A 15,676-nucleotide genomic window follows, 5' to 3' on the forward strand; every position below is an offset into this window, starting at 1 on the left:
TAGCATGATGCAGACGGTGACCCAGCCTATGCTGCCGAACACTGGAAAATGCAGGACACGTCTCTGCTACACCTCTGTGGAGGCATACATACACTGGATCTCCCTCCTGCCACATCAGTAGTACTACACACAGGCCAAGACACCACTAAAGTACTGGGGTGGAAAGGTAGATTCTCAAAGGGGACCCCCTTGTGAAAAGGACAACAACTCCCTCAGGTGAACAGTTTGGAAAGCTTCAGTTTATGGGTTACAGTCGGGATCTCCAAGCTAGGGGATGTAATTCAAGGGACTACGATTAAATCATTTGCAACAATCCTGGAGGAATTTGAACTCTATCGTAACCAATTATTCAGATATCTCCAACTTCACCGTGCATTGACACCATACGTAGGGGGCCTGGAGGATGGCTAGCTCCTTAGGGAATAAATTGAGGTAAAACCTGTGTGCCCATAAGATTTCACGAATATATTGCCCCCTAGGTGCTTAACCCAAAACTTTCCTGAAACTGAGAGAGGCCTGGGAATCTGATTTAGGCTGATTAGAAGAGGAGGATTGGAGGGAGGCTGTTGCATCCCCACGGGAGGCAGTGATTGCAACAACAGTTCAGATTTGATCAGCTATACTATCTTCACCATACATACAGGACAAGATATAGGTTGTGAAAGCTATATCTGGAAGTCCTCTACAAGATGCTTACATTGCCAAGGGGAGGTGTGAGACCGATCACATACAATTTGGTCCTGTATGAAACTGACCCCTTTTTGGAATAGATGTTCACTATAATAGAAGGGGGGGTGCTGGGCTGGAGTATCCCAAGAGATCCAAAGCTAGTGCTGCTACATATACCAGTTAATTTGGACAGCAACACACAAAATGGCACTACTTTGAATCGCCCTAATGGTTTCTAAAAGAGATATCGCGCGGTATTGGAAACACAATGCAGCCCCCACTTTGGAAGACTGGAAAAAGGGGCTGGACTCATGATTAACATTGGCGATACCAATCTGAACAATCAGAAGCTGCCCGCAAAAGCACTCCAAGATTTCGGGAACTGGGCTGAATACTGAGGCATATCGCTTGAACCCAACAGGATTCGACAGGGTTCCATAGAGGGAAAAACCTGAACGTTTTCTGATCTATGCCTAGTAGGCAGACTGAAGAGCCATGGGGAGTGGGGTGGGGAGAAAAGACGGTAGGAAAAAGGGGAGCAGTACTATTTATGTATTGGTCCTGCATACCGGATTATTAATTCTGGGATGAACGTCTTGTATATCTGAAAATGGAGAAAATTCAATAAAATGTTTATTTTTAAAAATAAAAGGCAGAAAATGGGGAAAAAAAGAAATATGGGAAAATGGTGACACAATAAAGGAAGAAAGCAGATATGAAAAAGAACATACAAGAGCAAGAACCGAGGTGGAAGCAAGACCTGGCAGTCTTAGGGCCTAATTATGCCACGCCAGCGTCTGGCTCCCACACAGTCAAAGTAGACTGCTGCCCAACAGATTATGAGTAATTTAGTGGGAGGGCAGTGCGGCGCAGGGGCCCTTCAGTGGTGCAGTACTAAGGCTCAAATGTGAGCCTTTAAACTGTAGCACCGGCACTGTCAGCATACTGCTACCCCAGACCGCTGCTCGACCGCAGAGGGATTGCGGATCCCCAGCAGATAAAGAGGTCCTATGACAGTCCAACCGCTGTAGTCTTAATACGGTGGTCGGACCACTGGTGCGGCAGTCCCGACCGCCACCTCACTTCCACCGTGAATTTGTCAATCCGATGGACCACCAAACTGGTATTTAGGGCCTAAGTACCTGGCAAGACCAGCAGCACTGTGTGTATTTGTGTAAATGATATGTTACAAGGAGCACACATTAATTCGCTCAACTCTACAATGCAAACAAGACTTCTGATTATCCATAGTCAATAGTGAAACTTTACAGGCAGAAATAAAATGATTTGCACCAGATAAAATTGTAGAAGAAAAAAAAGAATCGAGGAGTGCATCATGCAAAAACACAAAGGTAATGCTGGCACTACTGGTTTAGTATGGGAAATGCACCAACTCTACCAATCAACAAAGGTTGTCACTTGATTATTACTCGCTTGTCACTCGCCCTGAAGGTGAGAAGACAGATGGGGTCTACTGCACCAAGAAGCGAGTTCTGCATCCCGTGCTTGTTCCATCCAAAGCTAAAAAAGTTAAATTTAGAACGTGTAAACTGCAACGCTTAGGGGTGAGCTATGCAGGTTGTCAAGATTAATCAATCAGTGTGGAAGACCCTGACTGTTCAATGGGCTAAATGAACCGTACATTTGGCAGACCTCAACAGGATCAAGCTTTCTGGCCTCTGACAAATGTTCCTGTTCACTGAATCGTAAATTTCCGAGAGCCCTGCTTGGAAAAGCTGATCACAACATAAAATCCAGATAGACTGGAGCTTTATTACACCTATCAACACAAAGTCAATACACTGTGTGATACTATTTAATAAAAGGGGAGAAGAAATGTGGTTCTATAGATATAACACTGCCATTCAGATATGGTAACAACTGCTGTGAAAAGTGTCGTGCTGGCCCGATTTTGGGCTTTGTCAGGAACAACAAGCCTGATTAAGTCCAACAGCAATGGTCTTTACTGGCAGCCTAGTTTACAAGATTGCAGATAACAAACCTCTGCCTTATTCTACAAGCAAATAACAAAAGTATGGCTTCCTTTAAATGGTGGCAATAAACAGAAGGTCACCTGGCTCCTAGAGGAGCGTGGAAATACATTAATTTGAAAGTATTTTCCATGCTCCTTATGAGATTATTATTACATTTGTCAGATCACAGAAAGTTTGATGATGGTGCTAGCCATTACAATGCTTTCATAGAATGTCAATGAATGGGATCTTTGGCTGTCACGTCTGGATAGTTTATTGTGAATTGCCTCCAACAAGTTTAAGATACTTTGCCGCGTGCCCCCAAAACATACTGCACAGTCTACATACATGAATTAGAACCACAAAGTGGTTACAGATTGTGGCAACAGCAGTTCACAGTTTTAATAGAGAAACCAAATAGCCCATATTTAATTTGTAATCGGTTACCGGTAACCTATTACCTTGTGAATTAAGATGGACATCGTACGAACCATCTACCTTCATGCCTTTAGGAAGGTTACTCAGCAAACTGAGTAACCTCTACTCTTTAACCTGCCCAAATACTCATGGAAGTGGAATACTGCCACTGTGTATTGCTACACCCTTCTGCACACTATTTGACTCATTGCACTTTTAGGGAGATTGAAACTAGTCAAGCCTAAAACAGGACATGGTCTGTACAGAATCAGCTTATTTTCAAGAGACTAACGAGCTAGACGCTTTAGTGGGTCATGCACAAAACTTAAATGTAATTCTGTACCTAAACATGGAGTACTTTAAAGGGCCCCAACAAACATACGAACTGCAGTATTTTTGGAGATCCCAAATTAAAGGAAAATCGAATAGACTGTAGATATGACAACTGAAATCTTACTTTTCTGGTAAAGCACAGTGGCCAATATCCTTCAACTCCCAAAGGTGAAAAGAGGAGAGTCCGAAACAGCACTAATCCCCGAGACATACATGAAACAAAGAATAGGTACACTGCTGACACGAAAAAACAAGCAGACAACGCCAAAAGCTCGAACTCTTGCAAATGTGAGACCTATTGCATTAAAAATGCTATTTTTTTAAAAACACCTCATGCTTTTCCAAAACAAAGCCTCTGTCACAGGTGTCCTCGCAGCAGAGGGGGTGGTTTGGGATGGGGGGAGATGGAGTGCATTTACAAGTTATAGCACGATGCCCATTGAGCGCTGAGTTACTAAAAAATGACGGAGCAGCAAAGTTTGGCAAGCTGCGATTACCCACGATGCCGCCATTGTAAATTAAAGTAAGAAAGAAGAAAAAAAAGTAGTGAGCTGAGCCGCAAGTAAAACAGAAATGCAAATTAAAAGTCTGTTAGGAAGCAGACGCCATTACTGAAGCTGGCGTTCCGTGAAAGCTGTGTACATTATTTAAGTAAATATTTCTCGGAACTGTTAATGAAAGCTCCCAAGTTAGGACACATGTAAAAGGGCCGGCCCTCAAGGGAGGTAACAACAGAAGACAGGGAGGTACTAAGGAGGGTCTAATAAGCCTATCAACAAATTAGAAGCCCACATTTACAAAGCACAATGACATAAGCCAATGAAAAATATGGGTGGAGAGTGGGCGGAGCTTCAAGTCCATACCTGAATACAGCATGCCTCACAGAGAAGCGCATACGCTGCCCAGGCTCGACCTAAAATGTAATGTCCTTTAGTCAAAATGTGGCAGAGCGGAGATGTTTAGCTTCAGTACACCAACAACCTTTTAAATTAGCCAGTGCTATTGCCAGCACAAATGTATATCACAGCAACACCCTGATATCTACCTTGACAGCTTGAAGGAGAAGACTGAGTGTGCTCAACACACGTTAAACATTGGAAGCTGTGAGCCAGGAAGACCAAGCGGAGGCTGAACAATAAAGTTTAAAAATAAGTGAGTGACAACAAAATCCTTGGGAAATGCCAACATCAATCACTGTTGACTCAGATGTAAACGTGGGAAAGTCAGAGGGTCCTGGGAATGCACATGCAAAAAAAGACTGAATGAAGGTTATTTCTACATCAGTCTGATCAATCTCAGCAGGACAAGCTAACATACATAGAATTATAGATGAGTAACAGTGAATTACCAGGATGTTTTTCACCAAGGGACTTAGAGTAACATCCGATAGATAACAGCAAAGCTCGAGTTGTCTATGATGTCACTAAGAAACACAAGGTGAAAAAATATCCCGTAATTCACTTATTTTTATACGGCCCCCATATATAATCTGCTTTCAACTGTTATGCAGGGGCAGAGGAGTAATAAGGAGGCCATACATAACATGGCCTCTTCTCCATGCCAAAAATTAAAATAAAAAATAAAAAATACATGACCTCCTGCCCGACCCACACCACTCTTTTTGCCTTCCCCTCTCTCGGTTATAGCAGCTGTGCTCTCTGCTTTCCAGCGCTGCTCTAACAGTCTCTGTGAGAGCCTGGAATTCCTTATGACGTAGCAACAGAGTGTAACAGCTTTTATTAACCATTGTAAAGTCATAGCAGTGACCCGGCTGATCATTTCGACGAGGGCTTGGGGATGACCAGGTATAATTTCTGCAATGAGGAATCCTTGCCTTTAACATTTTTCTACCTTGCATACACTATGGGAGCAGCTGCCATGCTCTAGAAGGTATTCTTCAATGTTCTCCTTGGTGGCATTGGTGACCAGTGGCGAAGTGAGCACTGATGATATTTCAATGACCTCAGGGTGCTGGCTGGGCGCTGGGCCTGGCTTGGTGGATTGACAGAAGTGAGGCCGCCCTTTCCCGGAGTCCCAAGCTGTTTTGCTCCTGGTCTGATTCCAGGTAATACACTGATTTGTTTCCCAAATCGTCTGTTGTGAGTGAGATTGGTTATTGTTCATCCAGGGTTCCCTCAGTATGGGCCCTGTTTGAAGCGGGCGCTGGTGTAAAGTACCTGCATATTGACGCGGAGTGTGGAATTGGAGACAGAGACTAGCTCTTTTAGAAGTTGAATATCATTGGGTGGTCTTCGTGTAGCTTGATGTTTGGAGGGTCTCTTTTTTGTCCCAGTCCTCCTCTTTCTCATTATTGATTCCTGCCTCGAACTGAGCATACTATGTGCCTTGGAAAATAGCTTGTATTATAGCTAAAGTGGTAGTGTTCAGGGGAGTTTCTGGTTAAGTTAGGGGTGCCTGCTTGTCTTATGGTGGGTGAAGGGCCCTCTGCGGCTCTTTTAATGTGCTTCACCCTGCTGCGTTGAGGCAGATATCATTTGGTAACACCCGGGGCTCAAGTTTTCCAGAACATCAGTTCCTCTTCTCTACCCCCCCCCCCCCCCTTACTGCCTTTGGCTATCTCTGCAGGTCGAAATCAGGTGGGTGTGGTGGAAAATAAACTCTCACCGGTCCCTTCCAATAGCCGCTTCCCCAGACAGAACGAAAGCTGACCACAGTTTTTCAACAGATTATTTAGTTGGATTGGTTTATGCCACCCTGTATGATTGCAGTGTGGGGGAACAACAATCGCCTGGATCCTTTTGCTGGGACCTTTGCAAGATCAAGTATTTAGCTGGTTTGCTGAATTAAATCCTGGAAAGTTTACTTCAATGTCCAACTGCTGCAGCAGCTAGAGCTGGACTGAAGAGGTTGCAGACAGCAGAGGCAGGGAGCTCATCCGGGCCAAAAGTCGCACCCAGACTTAGTTGGGCCGCTTCTGTGGGCCAGGGCTCTACCCAGGACTCCGCCCTAAACTCACTGCTACCTCACCACAGATCACCCCTTTCTGCCGCACTTTTCCCAAAGTCTATGTCCAGGATATTGGCCTCCGCCGCCAGCACTCTGCAACCGGCTGCCGGCAATCCGAGCAGGGCAGTAATGAAGACAGTACAAACTTGTTGCGGAGGTAGAAGAAAGCCGGAACGAAAGAAAGCTGGGGCGGAGCAGGAGCTATGGGAGCAATAAAAATAGTTTTTCCTGCTTAGCGTTCGTTGGCTTTGGAGACCGTTTTTCATTTTTACTAACTAATACAATTTGGGTTTAGGGAATCTGAAAACAACTATCAAATGAAAAACCTATGCTCAGTGTTACATACTTAGTGGTTTGGATTTAAATGTTCAAATTTCTTTTGTCTTAACCCAACTGTTCAAAAATCAAGTGACCCAACAATAGATTATTCTGAAAAAGGCAACATTTTTGGTCTAGTAAGAGTAAGTTCTAGCAAATTTTGTAGGGCGGTGATACAAATTTTTAGCAACAATCTTCACAAAACAACGTATTATTTTCATCAAATCATTCACCTGGTCCTGTCATATGGAGAGTGGGCAACTGTCAAACGGAGCATGCCAACATCTACTATGGAAAACCACCATCCCCACCCAGTCCACCTACTCCCATCGTATTGGCCTCACATGCGGCCATAAACCACTTCAACTTTTTTTCCAGTCTGTCAGGTCAAAGTAACCTTCCTTTTTAGCCAGCAAAATTGCAGGGTTAGTACACTTGGCTTTTGGTCTCACAAAAGATCAATTCTAGCAGCTTTGCAAAAACTTCCACTACATTATAGATAGTCTAAACTTGTGAAAGGAGTCAGGGTGTTAGTGAGATGCGGAATGGGATGTTATGAGGGGGTTCTCGTCATCAAGTGTAATTGCATGTGAATTAAGCATAAATTTTTCATTTTTTGGTGTTTGTAGCTATTGAGGTTTTCCTACATGCATTCATGATTGGTGAATCAATGGTTGACAGGAAACAATATTCCTGTAAAATGTACTTAGATTTATAGTTTCATTACCTTAACTAATCTTCAGTCTGTTTCAGAACTACGCTGTACGGCCTTGTACCAAGACATGAGCAGAACTGAATGCATGGCAACCCAAAGGACATCAGATGCTCTACTGAGCATGATCAAACAAGCAGGCTTCACATATGTTAGCTATGGGTAGCAAGAATAAAGGTCTCTGAAGAGTTAACTTTTCTTTTAATAATCGTACACCTCCACTGGCTGAAAGTGAAATACTTGACCTTCAATAAAGCCGGAGGTTAGCAAGAAATGTTATGTACATGTTATCCTTGGGAATGGGGGCAATTTATTTCTGGTACAAACCCTTCTGTAACATTCTGCACTGGCTCACTAGCAAGTGACATCCAAAATCTCAGGCAAAACTGCTAAGGGTACAGGGGACATGTGAGATCAAGTAGGTTGAATTTAAATGAACTGTTACAGCTAAAAGCTATAAGTAGAGTCTGAAATTATGGAACCAGTGACTCTAATGAACAGGCCTAGCTCCTATTCGCAGATCCCAAGATCTGGCAACAAACTGATGTTCTTCCAAAGTAGGGAAGGGCGGATGCTTGGTCCCCTAGAAGTACACAAAACAGACCATCTTCTTCTGCTGACATCTCTTATATACTGTTTGAGGTAGGCGCACCTTTTATGTCTGCACCAAAGTGGAGGAAGGACAGAAACCAAATGCAAGCATAGTACTGATTTCTAGACATGGTCCGATTGGTGACATTTTCTGCATTTAGGAATGGCATAATTACTAGCCTAACCAGTAGCATTGTATTGCCTTTCCCTTCCACTTGCCTCATTCTGTCAATGTAAGGGTTCTCAATCTGGGAACTGATTGTGTTAATTCCTTCATGGTCTCCTGGAATTCCATGTTCTTGAAGCTCAATACCACAGGCATTAAAAGGCACCACAATTTCCCATATAGTGTCCCTTTCCTTTTCTCCTATGAGCCCAAGCTAGTCACCATAAATCACAAACATGGAGCTTTAAAGTTCCAACGACCACTTGCAGAAGGCATATACTAAATATAAATGTTTAAACGGATGGGTGACATCAACAATGCATGGAAGACACCACATTTAATCAGCAATGACGCAGAGCACCCTAGAATCAGAAGTCTATTTAAGTTGATATGCTGCAAGCACTAAATATGCACAGAAATTACTAGTCATCAGCCAACAGATACAACATTGCCATCTTCCTTCAAGGTCAGAAGCAAGACACACACCTATCTTCACATCCAGCGACAGAGTCAAATACAGCCATACCACAGAACTCACCTGGACCGACTACTCTATTGTCCACTTCACAATGACAGGGTTACCGCACACCACCTCCAACCTTCACAGTACTTCCCTCTAAGGCTGGAGCAAAGTGAAACAGACCCAATGGATGGATGCCCCAAACACCACTGACCAGGACGCTGCAACCAACCTGCAACAGGCAGTTAAGAGCTTTCACAACTGGATCACCCACGCCTCCGACCGAGTTGCCCCCATCAACCCAGACAAAACCTGCAGCGCAAACCACACCAAGGAACTCTTTACCATCATCAGAGAGTTATCCTGCCACTTAGAACACGATCCCTCCCTCACAAGTACTCTGATGCTCTAGCGAATCACTTCCACAAGAAGATATCCACCATCTATAGGAACTTTCGAGCCCCAACTCACCAAACTTCTCACTTCAACAGAAGCCTCCACTACCAACATCTCACTGCATGGGAACAGCTCACCACACCATAGACATCATGAACTCCATCCACAGGGGAGCACCCACCGAACCCTGCCCCACTGCCTCTTCAGCCTAGGAAGCAATGAGATCAGCCACCAAGTCACCCCCATCCTTAACACATCCATTGCCACAGTCACCTTCCCCGATGAATGGAAACACTCAGAGGTCAGACCGCTCCGCAAGAAACCCTCTGCAAACCCCAGTGAACTTCAGAGCTACCACCCCATCTCAGTGCTCCCACTTCCCGCCAAAGTCCTGGAGAAGGCCATCAACTGACAGCTCACCAAACACCTGGAGAGAAACAACCTGCTAGATGCCCCCCAATCCAGTTTCGGGGCCAATTACTACACCAAGACCACCCTGATCGCAACCACCGACTACATTCGCCTCCTTCTCGACAGAGGAATCAGCTGCTCTGATACTCCTCGACCTCGGCACTGCCTTCTACACCATACCCCTCCACACTCCCATCAAGAGACATCACCATATCATAATCAAGGGAGACGCTATCAGATGGATTGCATCATTCCTCAAGTGCCGCACGCAGAGAATCCACCTACCCCCTTCACCTCGGAACCCACGAGCACCATCTGCCGCATCCCTCAAGGCTCATCCCTCAGCCCCACCCTTTTCAACACCTACATGACTCCTCCCTCTAGCCGACATTGTCAGAAACCATGATATCAACATCATATCCTACGCCGACGACACCGAACTTATCCTCTCACTCTAAGTTGACCCCTCCACCACCAAGACCACCTTCCACAACTGCATGAAGAAAGTCGCAGCCTGGATGAAGGACAACTGTCTTAAGATCAACACGGACAAGATTGACGTGCATATTTTTGGCAACTATGTCTCTCTCAGGAATAACACCTAGTGACCCGCTAACCTGTGACCCACCACTACACCAAAAGACCACACCCGCAACCTCTGAATCATCCTGGGAAGCAATCTCACACTAGCCCTAATCACCAGCTGTCTGGACTATGGCAACGCACTGTACACAGGAACCACCATCGAACACATGAGAAAGCTCCAGACGATACAGAATTTAAGCAGCCAGATTCATCCTCAACCTGCCCAAACAGACCCACTTCACTCCACACCTGAGGAACCACCTCTGGCTCCCCATCCAGAAAAGATGGCAATTCAAACTACTGACATAAGCCTAAAAAGCCATCCATGACCAAGGAGCATGATCCATGACAACCACCTGAAATTCCACCTTCGCTCTGCCTCCCTCGCCCTTGCACAGACACCATGCATCTGCGGTGGCCACTCCTTCTCCCACCTTGCCACCAAGTCCAAGAATTCCTTCCCTCTCCGTACATCATCCTCACTGTTGGACTTCATGCAGAGACTTAAGAACTGACTTTCTAAGGAGTCCAGTACCCCAGCGCCTGGAGACCCTCATGGGTGACATGCCGCACTCTACAAATACGGATTGACTGAGTGCAGGAAAGTGTTTAAAAACAAACCAACATCTGAGTTTGGTAGTAACTATGTTTAACAACCTTCTTTGTCTCCCACAGTCAAACTTATTAATTACAGATAAACAGACGGAGAACTACTTCATGGGACAAATTATACTAGGAGGAGAACTGTTAACTCTCCACCACTGTAGAAGTACTGAACAATGGCTTCAAAGGTGCTAAATAAAGCCAGCATTGTCGCGATCAAAGAACTTCCTTCTACAGCTATGAAACTGTGGATATACAGTGGGCTTTTTAGGGACATCCTAGGACTTGACCACACAGAATAAAACTCATTTGACCAAGGGCAGCAAGAACACTGAGGTGATCTACAGGTCAGGAGTCCGACTCCCAGCAAATCCAACTCCACTTTCCATGCTAAACTGAGCAGCATTAAAGAGCGTAGGGAATCCACATTTTCTGCTTCGCTACACTATTTTTCGCCTTTTGCTTGACCCTATATTTGTGCTGTTAGAAACTTTGTGCACTTTAACCCTCCTAACCATTGGTAAACTGCTTCTGCTCCCCCTCTAAACATGGTTGAATAGGTATATTTAACATATCTATAAGTCCCTAATATATGTCACTAGTGGACTGCAGCACCTATTGTGCCATCCACTACAGTGACAGTGTAAAACATGGCTTCAGGACTACCACTGTAGCCGGACTGTGGCAGTTTCAACACTGCAATTTAACCTATTAAAATAAACCCTTTTGATATGCCTAAGCCTCCTTTTGACATATTAATAGGTCACCCATATGCAGGTCTTGTAGTCCACAAGGCAGTGTGCATAGTATTTAAAAGTAGGGCATGTAGAAATTGACCAGCACTCAAAAGGCATTTTTCACTGTGGTGGGCCTAGCTGCTGCCCTATCTAGAAAACCAGAGAACAGACTAAAATCCTAATGCTGTATCTCAGAAATGGGACTAGCTAGAAAAATAAGTAGACAACTATTTTGAAATAGCTATAAAGAATCCAATCCAATGGCCATGTCAGATTTTTAATAAATATTAAGGAAGAATAACTTTTAGATAGTTACCTTTCCCGTGCCTGAAGTTCCTGAAGGCTAATTTGCATTTGCTCTCAAACTTCGCCCAACCAGGGATCAGCATATGAATAGGTGTTTAAAAGGTGTGAAATGCTTTTCAGTAGCAAACAATAGGCTGACCAGCACAAAGGACTCCTCTGAACTTCACCAAATATGTAGGGTGGACGTGTTACCATCCTCTTTTCCATTACAGTGTCAAATTGTACTCAAAATGTTTGCTGAGTTTGCACATAACACTTTGGGGCACAATTGAAAGGCGCAGAACATAATGTCAAGACAAATCTTGTATATTGACTGTCTGATTGCTGATGAACCATGCTTTGTCCTACCAGACTTCTGTCTCTAGGTTTACATTTAACACAGGAGCACATATAAAAGAAAGGTGAAAAGGATGCTAAAACAATTCTTGTGTATTTAGTATCTGGTTGCAGAAAAACCCTACTTCTGTTCTACCAGACAGCCTCAGGATTTATTGTGGGTCCAGTTGCTGCTTCAAACTGGATTTTAGTATTAGATGTGGGAGTACCCTAGGATTACCATAGTACAATCTGCGTGCGTGCGTGCGCACACACACACACACACACACACACACACACACACACACACACACACACACACACACCCAAGTTGAGATTAGCCCTAGACTTACGCCATTGTGAAAGTGCCCAAAAAGTGTAGTGTTTTCTGGGGAACTTTTACCCCATTTGTTATGATGTTTTCATCAGTCATTACCACCTACTAGCTAGTGCCAGGCTTAAATGTGGCATCTCCAGGCACCCACTTGAGAACACTCCTGGACCTGAGGAAGATTTAACAGGGACTGAACCTGCTGCCTGTCACCTGAGAAGAGCCCCGAAGGACTGGATATGCTCTCTTGTACCCAGGACAAGGATGTGGACTCCAAGGGTCATTAGGATGACCACCTGCTAAAGCTACAGGGATACAACAAGCTACACAAGGACTCTCTGGCAACTGCCCAGCTGATCAGTGGCACGTGGACTATACCCTGCTGTTGGCCTCTGCCTCATACCATGTGAATCTTTAAGTGATTCACTTGAGGTCCTGGGAGGCTTTTCCTGTGGTGACTTGGGACTTAAAAGAGTAAAGTCAGAAGTAAAACTTTGACCAGGATTTACCTAGCTGGTGCGTTGGCCCATGCTCAATCGCAATCAGCATCATATTGCATCTAGGCCCCAGTCTACCACAACCATTGACTATATTGACTATCAATGGCACTTTGTTTCTTGGCACTATTCCTATTTAAACTTTTAAAATTCATATCTTTGGTTCCCCTTATTGGATGTTTGGCATTTTGTCTTTTTAGTCATTTTCCAATTTAGTTTGGGGTTTTTATTATTCAACATTTCCTTGTTATTACTGTTTTGATACTGAATAAATACTTTACACATTGCCCTCAATGAAGCCAGTCTGCTCTGTGTCATAGCTTCCAGGGACTGAGCACAGATTAATTTTAGGGACTTTGAGGGTTGATCCTGACAAGGGTTGTGATTATTCCTTGAGGTGGGCAGTCACCCACCCAAATAATAAAATTTCTTACAGTCAGTAATAGTAAAGCTCATTGTGTGTGAGTGCTTAGATACAGAAGTAATGGGCAATAAAGCACAACATAAAACAAACTATCAACGCAATCCCACATTAGAAAACTGTATAGTGACAAAGGTGCTTACAAAAATAAATGGCTATATAACCGCCTGCGACACATTATTGTATAAACCTGAGTAAATAAAAAAGAAAATACTTCATTAAAGTTGGGAAACAACCAACAAATCACCACTAGAGGCCTCATCACAACGGCCTTCCTATCGAATGAACATCAGAAATATTAAAAAAAAAAAAAAAAAAAATAAACAAGACCACTGCAAGACTTTTTACTGGGCTAAGCTGATCCTATACGGAATATTACTTCCTTATGGGAACCAAGGACTACCAAAAGTAAATAAAAATGATATTCAACTCAAGATGCCATGCTGCAGAAAAGTAGGTTAGGTCAGTGCCAAGCAAGTTATATACCTGGTCGTGTTGTGAGTCCTCGGTCTGCAGCTGGACGGGCATCGACTGGCTCAACTGGACAAAGGCAGCAAAAGAAGCGAAAATATGAATAAGTCAAACGCTTTGGAAAAGGTGGTGCAGGATTGGAGCATGCCATTCAAGTTAAACACAAACATGGTAGCAGGGGTTACAAAGCGCTTTGTTAACAAGACTGACAACAGCTGAACACAACTTTTGCATATAAATTGGCAGCTCATGACAGTGATCCATAATCAAACCGTTCGGATCAAAATAAAATCAGAAAAGTACATACTGCAGCTGCTCAAACGCTTGCCATGCAAACACATTCAACCTCTGTCGGTTTCCCACTCCATCGGAGGGAATAGGAGTTTTTGCTGCGGTTCCTGAAAAGGTATCATGTGTTTAATTTGTTCTCTGTTTGTCCAAGGATTAATGTCAGTTTTCAATATTTCACCCGTGTCCCACGTGAGACAGAGCCGGCAGTGCATAGGGAATATCCTGGTATTCGGGAAGACCCCATGGTGCAAAAACAACAATTGATGGACAGAATGCAGAGCAATGTCATACATTCACCCCAGTACAGAGATCTGGGCCTAAATCCATCTTTTTTTTGCTCACCATGTCATTCCAGTTTGGGCCCAGCCATATGCAAATCAGTCTTGACCCTGTGCCCCATGGGAACAGTCCAGCCCGAACTGCCAGGCCAGGTCCTCCCTGGACTGGAAACAAGCATCCTAGGACTGGTTTCAGGGTTTCACCCCCTTGTACTGGGGTGAATGTATGAAATTGTTCTGCATTCTGTCCCTCAATTGTTGTTTTTGCATGTGACAAATCTTTAGGCATCTTGTACTGCAGGGGTTGGAATAATGGGTCCAAGAACTTAAATTGATACAGATGAAGCAAGAAGGCGTCCATCCTGCTTCATGCATGGTCCACCAGTCTCTTTCCCTAAACTACAGTACTCTGGATAGTAACCATTTATTCACACTTTGTAGATGTCCGTCCTGGATCTGATTTGGTGGACAGATGCATATATATGTGGACTTGTCTTTTGAATTTAATCAAAATACTCCAGACAGAAACTTGGACTAAGGTGCAACTGGGGGATAAGGGACTGCTAAATGACAGCCTTGAAAGGATGAATGGACTAAATCAAGCCTGTATTCATGTTCCATTACTTTTCATGCTGTATCTAATTTGCCAGCTGTACTTACCACTGTCTGACGTTTTCCCCAAAAGTGAGTAATTAGCATGTAAAAAAACACTACTACTTGCTGCCAATCATGTCTTCTTCGACCTAATTCCCATTGGTTTGCAACACCAAGTGGAGGTGTTTAACATATACTATTGTGAAATAAACTGAGTACTAAAACATTGAAAACAAAGTTTTAGAAAACCTGAAATAGACAATATACTTTACATTGCATTTGGGGAAATGCAAAACTGTCTACAGTGGAGTACTAAAAGTATTTTTGGAAGTAATCGTTCTGAAAACTTAAGCTGGAAAGATCACAAGGAATGTTTTGTCTAATGCCATCACAGCAAAGAAAGATCTGGTACAGGTTAATGCAATGTGGCCAAACAGGGACTCAAATTAAAACACAATAATCAGAGAAGCTGTGTCCAATAGAGGTGTCTTCTGTTTGAAAGCTTTAGCAACCTTGGATAATACGTTGCCCGTCCTAGCAAATGTATATGTAGATATATAAAATATAAATTGGACTTTCATGTTGATGCTGATATAGTAGGGGGCAGAGGGGTTAACTGCCAAGGCACAGATCCCTGCTATTATCCTTTGATAATGGACAAGTAGTATGCTAGTAAAAGTGCTACTTTAGTCCATCTGCAGGATCTCAAACTAGAATAGGCCAGCACAGGTTATCAGCCTCCCACTCCTGTGATTAGACTCATTGTTTCTCATGACAAATCCCTAAGGTATACAAGAGCAAAACAGCTAATGAGAAATCAGGTTTTGGAAGAGT

The 15,676-nt window shown here is 43.7% G+C and overlaps 1 protein-coding gene across 4 annotated transcripts in view; it reads right to left on the bottom strand.

The window, feature by feature from the left end:
* Positions 1 to 15,676, bottom strand: part of APP (amyloid beta precursor protein) — a 522,694-nt gene that overhangs the window by 36,888 nt on the left and 470,130 nt on the right. For 2 of the 4 annotated variants that reach the window (XM_085623075.1, XM_085623077.1), the window contains one exon: positions 13,695 to 13,748. The exons of the other annotated variants lie outside the window; for them this stretch is intronic. In XM_085623075.1, the coding sequence (XP_085479201.1) occupies positions 13,695 to 13,748 (54 nt within the window). The remainder of the gene's footprint in view (positions 1 to 13,694; positions 13,749 to 15,676) is intronic. 4 annotated transcript variants of the gene reach the window in all.

The sequence above is a fragment of the Triturus cristatus genome, chromosome 8, assembly GCF_964204655.1.
Source record: "Triturus cristatus chromosome 8, aTriCri1.1, whole genome shotgun sequence".
NCBI lineage: Eukaryota > Metazoa > Chordata > Amphibia > Caudata > Salamandridae > Triturus > Triturus cristatus.